At 38.7% G+C, this 15,505-nt stretch overlaps 1 protein-coding gene across 1 annotated transcript in view; it reads right to left on the bottom strand.

The window, feature by feature from the left end:
• Positions 1 to 15,505, bottom strand: part of LOC119038525 (zinc finger protein 133) — a 50,176-nt gene that overhangs the window by 5,569 nt on the left and 29,102 nt on the right. Inside the window, 2 exon segments of the mRNA XM_037131054.2 lie at positions 2,924 to 3,019; positions 3,148 to 3,274. Of these exon segments, the coding sequence (XP_036986949.2) occupies positions 2,924 to 3,019; positions 3,148 to 3,268 (217 nt within the window). The 5' untranslated portion in view covers positions 3,269 to 3,274.

Below are 15,505 nucleotides of genomic sequence, written 5' to 3'. Positions count from 1 at the left end.
TTTGGGCTCATTCTTCACAATTTCCTAAATCTTCTCAAAAAAGGAAGAGCTAGCCACAGTGAGCCCCAGGTGTAGCACTAGCAGCAGCTAGCCTAGATTAACAGCTTGGCTTCACCTGGGAATCTCCAAGCCCAGCACGAGTAGCAGCCATCTCAGTCTGCTTTGTAGCTCAGAAATGGTGGTCCTGGCAAAAAAAACAAGTAGGGGCTGACCCTGGCTGAACCATCCAGGAAACCCCAGAGCTTGTGTACCCCGTGGACAGTTACAGACCATGTCAAAGCACCACTGCCCTGCCCCTGCACAGATGATCCTCCACAGAGAGCACAGCTTGGTGGTAAGTGGTCATAGCCAATCCTTGCAGCTCCCATAGACCTGCCAATAGCAAGCAAGGCTGACCTATAAGAGGACAGTGTAATCAGCCCATATGAAAGATGCACCTCGAGTACCCAGCTTGGGTAATAGGGTAGGCTGTGTCAATGAACCCTACAGAACACCTACTACATTAAGCCAAACTACCAAGACATGGAGTCAAAGGAACTCTATCTAATACACAGAAATAAACACAAAGGGACAAAAAAACAAACAAACAAAAAAAACATGGCCCAAATGAAAGAATAGATCAAAACTCCAGAAAAAGAGCTAAATGAAATGGAGATAGCAATTTCTCAGAGGCAGAGTTCAAAACACTGATTTTAAGGATGCTCAAGGAATATAGTGAGGACCTGAAAAGCATAAAAAAGATCCAGTCAGAAACAAAGGACACATTAATTGAAAAAAAGAATAATTTACAAGGAAGCAACAGTAGAATGGATGAGGCCAAGAATCAAATCAATAATTTTGGAACATAGGAAGTAAGAAAACAACCAATCAGAACAATAAGAAAAAAGAATCCAAAAAATCAGGATAATATAAGCAGCCTCTGGGACAACTTTAAGAGGTCCAACATTCACATCATAGGCATGCCAGAAGGAGATGAGAAAGTGTAAGAAATTGGAAATCTATTTGAAAAAAATTGTGAAATGTAACTTCCCTAATTTGGTGAAGGAAATAGACATGCAAGTCCAGGGAGCAGAGAGTCCCAATTATGATGGATGCAAAGAAGCCCACTCCAAGATACCCCATTTAAAATGCCAAAGGTAAAAGATAAAGAGAAAATCTTAAAATCAACAAGAGAAAAGCAGTTAGTTACCTACAGGGGAGTTCCTGTAAGACTGTCAGCTGATTTCTCAAAAGAAACTTTGCTGGCCAGAAGGAATTGGCAAGAAATATTTGAAGTCATAAAAGCAAGAACCTACAGCTAAGATTGCTCTACCCAGCAAGGATATCATTTGGAAAAAAGGCAGATAAAGAGCTTCCCAAACAAGAGAAAACTAAAGGAGTTCATCATCACCAAACTATCATTATATACAAAATGTTAAGGGGACTTAGGAAAATGAAAAGATCAAAACTATGAACAATAAAGTGGCAAAAATACATATCTATGAACAAGTGACTCTAAAAAAGTAAACTAAGCAAACAGGAAAAAGACAGAATCATGGATATGGAGACCATTTTGATGGCTGCCAGACACAAGGGTGGTGTGGGGGAATGGGTGAGAGGTAAGAGGTAAGAGGATTAAGAAGTACAAATAGGTAGTTACAGAATAGCCATGGGGATGTGAAGTACAGTATAGGAAATGTAGTAGCCAAAGAACTTATATGTATGACCCATGGACATGAACAAGGTCTAGAGATTGCCTGAGGGAGTGGGGGGTGCTGGATGGAGGTGGAAAACGGGGGAAAATTAGGATTATACTGTAATAACATAATCAATAAAATATAATTAAAAACACAAGAATTTTAGAAAGAACATATATGTATAGCCCATGGACACAGACAACAATGTGGTGAAGGCTAGGGGGAGTTGAGGGCTAGGTGTAGGGAAACAAAGGTGGGGAGAATGGCAGACATCTGTAATCCTGTCAACAATGATAAAAAGACTGAAGAAGAAATAAAGATACATTCAGAAAAACAAAATATATGCAATATACTGCTACCTCCAATACAAGGAATGCTAAACAAGTATTTTAGGCTAAAGAAAATTGATACCTGGTGGAAACTCAGATCTCCAGATTTTTAAAAAATGAATAGTATTGAAAATGGTCAATTATCTGAATGCATATAAAAGAATATTTTTTCTTGATAAAAATACATATTGTACTAGGGAATTTACAATGTATGTAGGTGTAATAAAACAACAACTACAGAATAAAGGATGTTGGAGAATGGGGCAAATGGAAATGTGCAATTGCAATGTTCTTACATCTTTATATAAAGTGGCCAAAATGAATAAAATAAGAAAAATTAGGGCTATATATCATAATTCCTTAGAGTACGGGTCAGCAAAATTTTTCTTAAACAGTAAGAAGCAAATAGTTTAAGCTTTGAGGGTAAGAGGTAAAATTGAGGATATTACATAGTTACTTATATAACCATTTGAAAATGTAAAAACTACTTTTGGTTCTCAGTTTTTTAAGAATTCCATTTCAATTTCTCAGTTGGATTTTAGCCTTCCTCCTTCCCCTCCAACCTCCCGGGCTTGCTTTATTTCTTTAGCTTACTCTGTTTTTTTTCCTTCTCACATTCTCGCTTAATATTTTTTTAAAAAAACAGTAACAAAAGAAAGAAGCCTATGAATATGGAAGAAAACTGAGTGGGGTAGAGAGGGAAACTCTAGTAGAAGAAAGGCTTCTAGTGGAGAAAGACATACCAGGAAAGCCCAGTACTGGTGTAAGAATGAAGGTCTGGAAGGGTTTGCCAGGCAATGCAAATGGCAGCCTGGAGGTAAGAACATTTCCTCTCCAGCACTTGAGTAATGCCTCCTCTACTCCATCCCCTGACGTGCCCACAACTCTATGATCCATTTGTCAAGAGTTCCCACTCACCCAGACAGATGGCTGGTGGGCATTTTCTCTCTTCTCTCCAGGTTTCCTTCCCTTGCTCCAGTTGGGTGATGAGTTTTGGTTTAGAAAATGGAATTCCTGCTCAGAGAAAAAGAAAACAAGGTGGCTGCAAGTTATAGACTCAAGGGCCAAGTCAGAAAGCAAGATGGCTCCTTCAGGCATACCCAAAAATGCCTAGCGGCATGAATTGGAATACTAAGGCTTACCCAGTGAAACCAGGTTGCTGTAGTTTTCCAGCATCACCTCCCTGTACAGGGACCTCTGAGCCGGGCTCAGAAGCATCCACTCCTCCTGGGTGAAATCCACAGCCACATCCCTGAATGCCATGTGTGCCTGAAACATAAAAAAAGCCCTGCTCACCAAGGAGCCAGCCTTGTCTATGACTCATAGTGAAGGGCAGGAAGAAGGTTTCCCTAGTGAAGGTAGGAGAGATATATAGGTCCTGCCTTTGACTGTGACCCTAGTGCTGTGTGTTCCAAGACCTTTAAACCTCTGTTACTATCCAGTCAGCAGCACTTGATAATCTATAAATTCAAGATCCTGGGTGAGCTGTTTGGAGAATATATGCAAAAAGAATCCCTGTCAGGAACTTTAAATCTAGGCAGAGAGAACAGACAACACATACAAATTAAACAATAGTCAAGCATAACAGACTTTCTGAGTTTTAAGAATTTAAAACATTTATAACCAAATAAATAAATATTGTATCATCTGATTGACTAAAATTCGTATTCCGTAATGACAGACTAAACTACAGCTCATCCTTCCTCTAAATCCTCTTGTTCCCAAGCCTTCTCAGACCTGAGAGGCCCAAGTGGGAAGTGGTGAACAGGAGGGAATTGAATCATACTGCCCAGGTTTGAGGCCCAATTCTGCCATCAACTAGTGCCTTTCTCACTTCTGAAATGTGGATAACAACAAATTTAGAGCCTCACACTGTGGATGCTCAGAACAGAGAACTTCTTGGACACTCAGTCTACAAATTCATTTCTACTCCCCATCTTACCCCCTGCCCACTTCTACTCATACTCTTAACACTATTTGAAAATTGAGGGCACAGTGGAATACATACATCAGGAAAGATTTCAGGAGAGGCCCAAGAACTTGGTCTTGAAGGGTGGGCCAGAATCACAACCAGATAAGGGAGGGAGAGAAGTGGACACTAAGAACAAAGGATGAGAGGAAGCTACAATCTGGACAGGGAGGACTACCTAAAAGGAATAAAAGGCACCAGTGGTAAAATACAGCATAGGGGGAGTATAGCAAGCAGTCTGTAGTGTTTTTATTTTTGCTGTAAAGTATATACAACAAAAATTTTACCATTTTTATCATTTTATTTTTAAGTACATTTTATTGATCATGCTATTAGAGTTGTCCCAATTCTATCTTCCCTTTTATCCCCTCTTGCCCTGCACCCCACCGCCTTCCAGCATCCTTCCCACTTAGTTCATGTCCTTGGGTTGTACATGTAAGTTCTTTGGATTCTCTACTTCCTGTACTATGCTTAACCTCCCCCTATTTTATGTCTATCAATTATGCTTCTTATTCCCTGTACCTTTCCCCCCATTCTCCCTCTGCCCACTGATAACCCTCCATGTGATTTCCATTTCTGTGATTCTGTTCCTGGTCTAGTTGTTTGCTTTGTTTCTTTTTGTTTTTGTATCTTAGGTTCAGTTGTTCATAGGCATGAGTTTGTTGTCATTTTACTGTTCACAGTTTTTGATCTTCTATTTCTTAGGTAAGTCTCTTTAACATTCCATATATTAAGGGCTTGGTAATGAACTCCTTTAAATATACCTTACATGGGAAGTACTTTATCTGCCCTTCCATTCTAAATTATAGCTTTGCTGGATAGAGTAACCTTGGATGTAGATCCTTGCCTTTCATGACTTCAAATCTTTTTAGCTCCTTTCAGCCACATCTTTTGAGAAATCAGCTGATAGTCTTATGAGCACTCCTTTCTAGGTAACTCTCTCCTTTCCTCTTGCTGCTTTTGAGATTCTCTCCTTATCTTTAATCTTGGGTAATTTAATGATGATGTGCCTTGGTTTATGTTTCCTTGGGTCTAACTTCTTTGGGACTCTGTGGGCTTCCTGGAAGTCTATTGCCTTCGCCAGACTGGGAAAGTTTTTCCTTCATTATTTTTTCGACTAAGTTTTCCATTTCTTGTTCTTCCTCTTCTCCTTCCAGTACCCTCATGATTCCGATGCTGGAATACTTAAAGTTGTCCCAGAGGTTCCTAAGCCTTCCCTCAGTTTTTTTTTCCATTCTTGTTTCTTCATTCTGTTCTGGTTGAATGTTTATTTTTTCCTTTTGTTCCAAACTGTTGATTTGAGTCCAGGTTTCCTTACCTTCACTGTTAGTTCCCAGTATACATTCCCTTATTTCACTTTGTATAAGCCTTCATTTCTTCCTTCATTTTCCAACTAAGCGCAATCAATTCTGTAAGCATCCTGATTACTAATGTTGAACTCTGCATCAGGTAGGCTGTCTATCTCCTTGTCGCTTAGCTCTTTTTCTGGAGTTCTGATCTATTTTTTCGTTTGGGCCATATTTCTTTATCTTGGTACACCTGCTATGTTATAATGTTGGGACCCACCCTGCCTGATTTCAGAAGCTGTAACCCTTCCATAGCTAAGGCTGAGTGGGCAACCTTCAGACCATAAGCCACTGAGGAGACAAAGCTTATCTCCCTGACAGGGGCACCACTTCTGCTCCTTTTTCTTCACCCTGCCTGGCCACTAGTGCTTAACTGGTTAGCCAATGATGAGTAAGATTCCCCCAGGGAGGAATGACCTAAGACAAGGACAATCATGGGGAGACCCTAGAAAAGGACATGGGGGGCTACAGCAAAAGGGGGTGATGGACTCTCACCCCTCAGCTTTGACGTAGCCTGAGTCCTCATTCTGTCTGCGAAAAGTCTCCTAATCTCTTAGCTGCCTTACTTCCCCTACCTGACTTAAGCCTGAAATAATGACAGAGGGCAGTGCAGTCCTGTGCTGGAAAGGGCGGGTTCCCTGGGTGATCAGGCCTAAGAAAGAATACATAAAATCCTGTGAAACATGCTTTGCTAAGAATGCTTTCCATTAAATGATAAGGGTCCGAGCAGGAAATGAATTGGTTTCCCAAAGTTTTGTAACCCTTTAGCTAACAGACCCTGACTCAGAATAAGTGCTCATAGTTCTTTGTATGTTATCTATTGATCATTACTGCCTGATAATGATTAATGAGCTTTACCTGTATTCCTGTGCAAAATGAACCTAACAAAAGCCCATTGAGGAAAAGGCTCCTGGCCCTTCTCCTTTGAGATTGGCCACCTTTTCTCCCCAAGATGATCATGTCTTGGTAGACTTATTTTCATCTGTGGCAGTGGGGGGGCCCTGCAGGAGGAGCACCTCCACATTATAAAGGGTAGTGCCTTAGATATTCGCCAAGGCCAAGCAACCATCTTTACTGCATTGTGGTACTGTCTGTGGGAGAAGGGTCAGAGAGAGAAAAGTGCCATTTGCTTTCTCAGCTCTAGCCCCACTTTCCAACCAACTCTCCTGTGAGATTGGGAGTTTCTCCCTCCTTTGCAACCTCCATAGGATTCTACATCCAGAGGTTTTGAGTCTTTAGCTTCCCAGTCAGCCAACCCCCACTTCTCCTCTGGCATGGTCCACTGCCTTTCCCTGCCCGTCTGGCCATCTGCCCATCTGCCTGTCTGCACCTCTCCTATCATTCTGGATGAATATTTTTAACTCCTTTGGAGTTCCACGCCGTTTGATTTTCTGGCAGTTCTTGTTGTTTACTGTTTTTAAATTGGTTGTTATCCTTCTTTTGGTTGTGCAAGGAAGTGAAGCCTTTCCATCTACACCTCCATCTTGGCCAGAACCTATATTTATCATTTTAAGTGTACATTTCAGTAGGATTAAGTATATTCATGTTGTTGTAAAACTACCAGCACTAGCCACCTCCAGAATTCATTCATCATCCCACACTGAAATTCTGTAATCATTGAAAAATAACTCCCCCCTCCCCTGCAACCCTGCTAACCAGCATTTTGACTTTTTATGTCTAGGTGTGTGGCTATTCTATGTACTGCAAATAAGTGGAAACATACAATAGTTGTCCTTTTGTGTCTGACTAACTTCACTTGGCATAATGTCTTCAACATTCATTCATGTGGAATCATGTACTCAGAATTTCCTTCCTTTCCAAGGCTAAAAAATATTCATTTGTAGGCATCTATCATTCATGCATCAATGGACATTTGGTTTGTATCTACCTTTTAACTATTGTAAATAATAGTACCATGCAAACTGGTATATAATTATGTTTGAATTTCGGCCTTCAATCCTTTTGGATTGGGTATATACCCACTAGTGGAAACAATTAAATGGTAATTTTATATATATTTTTTCAGTGACTATTATAGTGTTCTTTATAGCGACTGCATTGTTTCACATTCCCACTAGCAGTGCAAAAATGTTCTAATTTTTCCACATCCTTTCCAACATTTATTGCTTTCTGGGTTGTTCCTGTTGTTTTTTGATAAGTCAGCATAATGGGTGTAAAGTGGTAATTCATTGTTGTCTTGATTTGCATTTCCCTAAGGATTAGTGTTGGTTAGTATATTTTCATGTGCTTATTGCACACCTGTATATCTTCTTTACAAAAATGTTTATTAAAGTTCTGTGCTCATTCTTCAATTGAGCGTTAAGTTTTTTTTGTTGTTGAGTTATAGGAATTCTTCATATATTTTGGATATTAATCACATAAGTGACTAGCAAATATATTCTCTTTAATGCATAAGAGGTTTTAATTTTCAAGTCCAATGTACTTTTTTTTTTAATTTTACTTCCTGGGCCTTTGGTATAATATTGAAGACATTATCACTAAATACAACTTCATGAAATTTTCCACTATGAGTTTATAGTTTGTATTTCCCCTAAAAGTTTTATAGTTTTCACTCTTACCTATTTATGTCTTTGATCCATTTTGAGTTAATTTTTCTACATGGTGTGTGTTAATGGTCCAATTAACATCCTTTTCCATTAAGGTACAGTTTGTCCAGCAATATCTAATGAACAGAGTGTCTTTTCCACATTGAATAGTCTTGATATTCTTGTCAGAAATCATTTGACCATTATTGAGGGTTTGTGCCTGGGCTCTCTCTTCTTTTCTAATCTAATCATCTGTATCTGTATTTATCCCAGTATTGTATAGTTTGAATTACTATAGCTTTGTAGTAAATTTTGAGGCCAAGAACTGTCAATCATCCAAATTTGTTCTTTCTCAAGACTGTTTTGATTATTCAAGGTCCCCTGAGATTCCTAATGAATTTTTAAATGAATTTTTCCATTTCAAATAAAAAAGGAAGTCATTAGGATTTTGATAGGTATTACACTGCATTGCTTTGGGTACTACTCTCATCAGCAATATTAAGTCCAATCAATAAACGTATGTCTTTCCATTTATTTGTGTTTTCTTTAATTCTTTCAGCAATGTTTTATAGTTTTCAATGTACAAGTCTTTCACCTCCCTGAATAAATTAATTTCTAAGTATTTTACTCTTTTTGATGTAATATGAGATTTTCTTAATTTCCTTTCAGATTATTCATTATTAGTGTATAGCAATGCAACTGATTTTTACATGCTGATTTTGTATCCTGCTGCTTTGTTGAATTATATATTAGTCCTAACAGGGTTTTTTTTTGGGGGGGGTGTATCTGGAATCTTTTCTACTATTTAAGACCATGTCATCTGCAAACAGATACTTTTATTCTTCCTTTCCAATTTAGATGCCTTTTCTTCCTTCCTCCCTCCCTTACTTCCTTCCTCCCTCCCTTACTTCCTCCCTCCCTCTCTCCTCTTTTTTTTTTTTTTTGCATTTGCTCTGGTTAGAACTTCCAAGTATTATCATCAACAGAAGTGGCAAGAGTGGGCATATTTGTCATATTCTGATCTTTATGAGAAAAGCTTTCAGTCTTTCACCATGAAATATGCAACCTGTGAGTTTTTCATACATGGTCTATATTATGTTGAGGTAGTTTCCTTCTAATACTAGTTTGTTTTTGAGTATTTATCATAAAAGTGTTGAGTTTTGTCAAATATTTGTACATTAATAGAGATGTTCCTATGGTTTTTGTCTTTCATGTTTTAATGTGGTATATTTACTGATGTTCACATGTTGAACCATCCTTGAATTCCAGGAATAAACTCCAATGGATCAATTGGATTCTTTTAACATGCTATATAATTCTATACAGTGTAATATTATCTCATAATATTAAAATTAAAGTCTATTTTGTCTGATATTAGTGTAGCCACTCTACTTTCTCTTGGCTATTATTTGCATAAAATATCTTTTGCTATATTCTTACTTTCCACTTGCCTCTTTAGTTCTAAATTCTTAAATATATTTTATTATGCCATTACAGTTGTCCCATTCCCCCCTTCATTCCCCTCCACCTTGAACACTGCCTCCACCCACATTAACCCCGTTCAGTTCATGTCCATGTGTCATAAGTTCTTTAGCTTCTACATTTCCGACACTACTCTTGCCTTCCCTCTCTCTATTTTCTCCCCACTGTCTATGCTACTTATTCTCTGTACCTGTTCCCCCTCTCTCCTCCTCCCACTCCCCTGTTGCTAACCTTCCATGTGATCTCCATTTCTGTGGCTCTGCTCCTGTTTTAGCCGTCCACTTAGTTTGCTCGTTTTAGGTGTGGTTGTTAATAATTGTGAGTTTGCTGTCCCTTCACCGTTCATTTTTATCTTCTCTTTCTTACATAAGTCCCTTTAACATTTCACATAATAAGGGCTTGGTGATGATGAACTCCTTCAACTTGACCTTATCTGAGAAGCACTTGATCTGTCCTTCCATTCTAAATGAAAGCTTTGGTGGATAGAGCAATCTTGGATGTAGGTCCTTGTCTTTCATGACCTGGAATACTTCTTTCCAGCCCCTTCTTGCCTGGAAGGTCTCTTTTAAGAAATCAGCTGACAGTCTATTGGGAACTCCTTTGTAGGTGACTGTCCCCTTATCTCTTGCTGTTTCTAGAATTCTCTCCTTCATTTTAATCTTGGCTAATGTAATGATGATGTGCCTTGGTGTATTTCTCCTTGGGTCCACCTTCTTTGGGACTTTCCAAGCTTCCTGGACTTCCTGGAAGTCTGTTTCCTTTGCCAGATTGGGGAAGTTCTCCTTTATTATTTGTTCAAGTAACTTTTCCACTTGTTGCTCTTCCTCTTCCCCTTCAGGTACGCCTTTAATTTGGATGTTGGAACGTTTAAAGATGTCCTGGAGGTTCCTAAGCCTCTCCTCATTTTTTTGAATTCTTGTTTCTTCATTCCTTTCTGTTTGGTTGTTTCTTTCTTCCTTCCTTCTAGTCCACTCCATTGATGAGTCTTTCCATCAGTATTGGTTCCCTGTGCATTTCCCTTCATTTCACTTAGTGTAGCCTTCATTTGTTTATCTAATTTTGCGACTGAAATCAACCAGTTCTGTGAGCATCCTGATCAGCAGGATCGTCATGATTGTACGACTGTAGGACTGTTCAATCGCGTGAGGACCAGCTGCGCCTCGTGATTGGCTCCACCACCGTAGCTGCGCAGGAACAACTCTCCCAGATGCCCCTACCCCCGTCGCACTAGAACTCACTTTGCTTTAACCAGGGGTGTGTTTCCCTTTAAGGTCTTCCCTGTGGTCTCGGGGTCTTAGAGAACACATCGGATTCCTCTATACAAGACAATCTGAAGGCAGCCATCACGTCTATCCCATTGTCTATTTTCTAAACTAAACCCTATGCATCTGATAGGTTGGCTATCTCTTGGTCACTTAAAAGTATTGGCTCTGGGGCTTTGATTTATTCTTCTGATTGACCCATTTTTGGTCAGGTCTCGCCTGTTATACATGAGTGGTGGAGCCTTAGGTGTTCACCAGGGTGGGGCAACCCAGTGGCTGGATGGTGACTCTGTATGTGGGGGCAGGGTCAGAGAGAAAGCAATGGCACTTACTCCGCTCTCTCTCGAATTTCAATCCCCTCTGTCACTTCCCACAAGCCAGCACCTTTTCAATCAGTGCTTTTAGGCTTTATTTTCCGTTGCTGGAGCCCTGGGTTGCCCAATCTGTCTTGTTGCCTGTTTTTGCCTAGTTTATCTGTGGCAAATGTGTGACCTCAGTCAGCCCCAAGCCGCCTGCCCTCCCTCCTGGGTCTGGACTGCCACTGCCTTTTCCTACCACGATCCCTCTCTGCCAGTCGTGGACTCTGCCCCTCTTACTGGTCTGGTTGAATGGTTGTCAGACTTCCATACAGTCCAATTTTCTGTCTGTTCTGGTTGTGTTTTTGTTTCTAAACCTTTGTTGTCCTTAATTTTGGTTGTGCGAGGAGGCATAGTATTTCCACCTACGCCTCCATCTTGGTTAGAAGTCTATTTCTAAATTATTTTATAGATAGTATATGCCTAGATCATGATTTGTTGTCATTGTTATACATTGTACAAAATTCTGTCTTTTGATTAAAGCGATTAATCCATTTACATATTATGTAGTTTCTGGTAAGAAGAGACTTCTGCCTTTTTGCTTCTTGTTTCTACATGTCTTGTAGCTTTTTTGTCCTTCATTTCTTGTATTACTGTATTTTGTATTTAGTTGATTTTAGCACAACTTTGAAACTTATCTCCTTGTGTGTATATTCTATATCTATTTTCTTTGTGGTTACCATGGGAATTAAATTTATCATCTTAAAGTTATTCACTCTAAATTGAATTTATGTCAGCTTAACTTCAAATCTCATACAAAATTCTCCTATACAGCTCAGTCCTTACCTATTGTGGGTTACTAAAGTCACATAATTTTATCTTAATGTGCTATTTGTCCAAAATCAGAGTAATTGTTTTTTGAAAATATTTTTGACTTTAGAGAGAAGGAGGGAGGAAGTGTGAAGAAGGAGAATAAAACCAACAATTTGTTGTCCCATCCATCTGTGCATTACGAAACTAATTTTTTAATGCATTAGCCTCTTTATCAGATAATAAACAAAAGGTACAGGAAACCAAAGTGACAATAACACTAGCTTATATAAATGTACATCTATTACCTTTACTAGCAAACTTTATTTCTTCATATGGCTTCAAGAAACTGTTTCGTGTCATTTTATTACAACCTGAAAGACTCCCCTTAGCATTTCTTACAAGGTAAAGGTATCTTTTGTTTTTCCGGGAATGTCTTACTTTTCCCTTACTTTTGAAGGAGAGTTTTAATGGATATGAAATTCTTGGTTGACATTTTCCCCCAGCACTCTGAATATATTAATCTACTGCCTTTTAAAGTTTCTGATTAGAAATTTGATATTAGAGGACCTTTCATGGAGCAAATTGCTCCTCTCTTGCAGCTTTAAAGATTCTCTGTTGCTTTGAAGGGTTTGACTCTAATGTATCTAGGTGTGGGTCTCTGAGATTTTATCCTACTTAGAGTTTTGTGAGCTCCTTGGTTCTTTTTTATATTTTCTCTTTGATATTTCCATTTTGTTCTTAATTTTTTTCTTAACTTTGTTCATGTCTTACTCTAGCTCTGAGAATCTTTAAGACAATTGTTATAAAGTATTTGTCTGTATACTACCTGGCCTGTATCAGGCATGGTTTCTGATTTATTTTTGTTTCTTTGAATGGAGTATACTCTCCTGTTTCTTTTTATGCCACATGATTTCTTCTTTGAAACCTGGATAGCTGGATCTTATTATATAGCAAATCAGGAACTCAAGATTCTCCAAAATTTGCTGGGTTTTAAAATTGTTATAGGGTTTTCTCCATGCCAGGGTTCAACCTAAGGTGTAAATTTATGCTTTTATCAGGCCTTTCTTATACATTTTTGATTCTGTAACATTCCATGTTGGAGGAATGCATGGTAACTTTATGAATTCCCTTGTATATACATTCGTTTTTGAAATTCCAAATCCTGAAATGCATGGCTCCTAAAATGGCAAAGCGAAGGGGAAGAAAAACTCAGAGTCTGGTTCTTCAAATTCCCTACTTCAGCCAGTGAAGGTTGTAACTGTGTTGGCCCACTTCTATTATCAAAAGCAGCAATGAGCAATCAAAACACAGAACCTCAATACTTAGAGAACAAGGTGTTTACTGCCCACCCTGGTTACCACAAGCCATGTGCAAGCTGTTCTAGGAACATATGCACAGCTCTCTGCCACCATCTGAAGGGTGGGTGATGGGTAGCAACTACTGCACTAAGAGCAGAATTTTTTGTTCCATGCCTTCCCTTGGAAGCTGTGAGCATTCATCCAGACTCCAGAGTTCCAAAACAGTTACATCAGAGAGATTCTGCTGATGAAACTGTTGCCTTGGTGAGGAGAAAGATTCCCTGTGCTTCCTACTTTGTTTCCGCTGATGTTACTCTCAAGTTCTGAACCTGAGCAAAGGGATGAGACTTTATCCTGTACTAGAGAATTCTGTTTTTCAGAGTTAACTACTTGGTGAATGACCAAGTCATGGGTTGAATAAGCTACAGGTAAGTTAAGTCACACCTCCAGAACTAGAACTGGACTCTGCTGGGTACCAGTGAGACAGTCTAGACAAGAGAAGTTAATGTGTCCATCCTGTGACAGCCTGGAAATGAAGGAAACATTCACTATTACCCTGGCTTTCCAGGACCCTGTAGCCATTTTTCCTGGTTTCTCTAATATAGTTTCTCTATTTCTCTAATAATACCCTCTGCTGACCAGGTTTTCCCCAAACCTGGTCAGCAGAGGGTACCCATCCATGGCCTGATAGGAACCTGGTGGTGAGGGAAGCTCACCTGAGCTCTGCCTCCTGAACTGCCCCACCAAACCTGAGCTCCACCTCTTGCCCCTCCAGATTCATGAAAAAACTGGTCCCTGGTGCCAAAAACATTAGGAACCGTTGCGCTAAAGGGACATCTCAGAAGATGGATCTGGGTAAGAAAAACAGAAATGAAAGGGTGTCAGGTGGAAATGCTCTCCTCAGGAAGGAGCATGTCCTGCTCTCCAAACCTATAATTTGAGGAGGGGGTGACATGATGGGAAATGTAGCAGTCTGGTTCTCTATAAGGCCCTGAAAAAACATCCAGATCCAGGCCTTTAGCAGGTTCAGCCCCATACTCTCCTGATCCCAACAAACTAAATGCAGAAAGACACATAAGATGATGCCAATGCATCATTATTAATTTGAGGTGCTGTGTAAATGGTACTGGGGCTGTTTTTCAAAGAAATGCATAGAGAAGTATTTATGGATGAACATGATTCATGAAGTTACTTTAAAACATTTCAAAAAAATGAAACAGAACTGCTACATGGTAATGACTGTTAAAGCTGGGGATTTCTTCAATTATTCTTGCCTCTTTTGAGCATGTTTTAAATTTTCCCATTAATAAAAATTATTTTAAAATTCTTAAACATGGCCAAGAGTAAAAAAAAACTGCAATAAATATGGTCAAAGATTAATTAGTGTTAAATCAAGATATACACAAGGATGTTCATTATGCTACTGTCTCATTCTTTTTTTGAGATTTTTTTCATTAAAAGTCAAAACCATAAAATTTTTCACTGGTAGCCAGGACAAAGAAAATACTACATTGAGAATAAAACCCGTAAAACCTAAAGCAATAACCGAGGATAAAATCTGGTCAGAACAATGAATTATCAGTTTTGAAATAATGAGTTATGACAACTTAGATCAAACTGACAAATATTATGAGTTGGATGAAGAAATCAACAAACAAAAATAAAACTGCAAATCATAAGGGAGGTCAAAACACTTTTCAAGAAATATATGTATTTTTAATGTTTTAGTAAATGTGCCCATCAAATTTATGTCTTTTCTGGTGGGTCTTTAGGGTTTTTTGATTCTAATTTAGGAAGAAAGTATACCTTGATATTTACCATAAAAAATTCTGTTAACAAACAACTCTCAAATATCCCTCTCCCATCTCTGTTATTCATTTGAGAAACAATGAGTCTCTTGAATGTATAAGACGTAGTGCTCAGAACAAAAACAGATATAAAATAAGAATCAGATCTGGAGAAGGAGAAGGAGAGGAAGAAGGAGGAGAGGAGACAAAGAGGAGGAAGAGGAAAAGGAAGAAGAAAAGGGGGAAGAAGAAGAGGAGGAGGAGGAGGAAGAGGAGGAGGAAGGGGGGAGAAATAAGAGGAAGGAAAAAGAAGTTTATTTTGTGGTTTAATTTCTTTATATTTAATGGTACCTATAATATGTTAATTAGTGCTAGAAAGACTCCAGAGCAGTCTAAAAATTATAAAGTAACAAAGTTTAGTCTCTTTCTACACTCTGCCCCAGACCCATCCCCACCTCCAGGGTAACTGTTAACTGTTTCATGACTACTCTTTGATTTATACCTTTAGCTTTTCTTTTTCATTCATATAAGTGTCATTTGCAAACAATGTTATTTTCCCATAAATAAAAACTATCTACATTGTTCTTTGACTTATTTTCCTTTAGTATCTCTTTAAATAATTGTCATACTATTTCTATCAGGAGGCCACATTTTTTTAAACAAAGTATTCCTCTGTCAATTGACAGATTCTAGTGTTAAAA

The sequence above is a fragment of the Artibeus jamaicensis genome, unplaced genomic scaffold (assembly GCF_021234435.1).
Source record: "Artibeus jamaicensis isolate MK-2021 breed Jamaican fruit bat unplaced genomic scaffold, CSHL_Jam_final contig_65, whole genome shotgun sequence".
NCBI lineage: Eukaryota > Metazoa > Chordata > Mammalia > Chiroptera > Phyllostomidae > Artibeus > Artibeus jamaicensis.
This window is presented reverse-complemented; position numbering and strand designations above follow the sequence as displayed.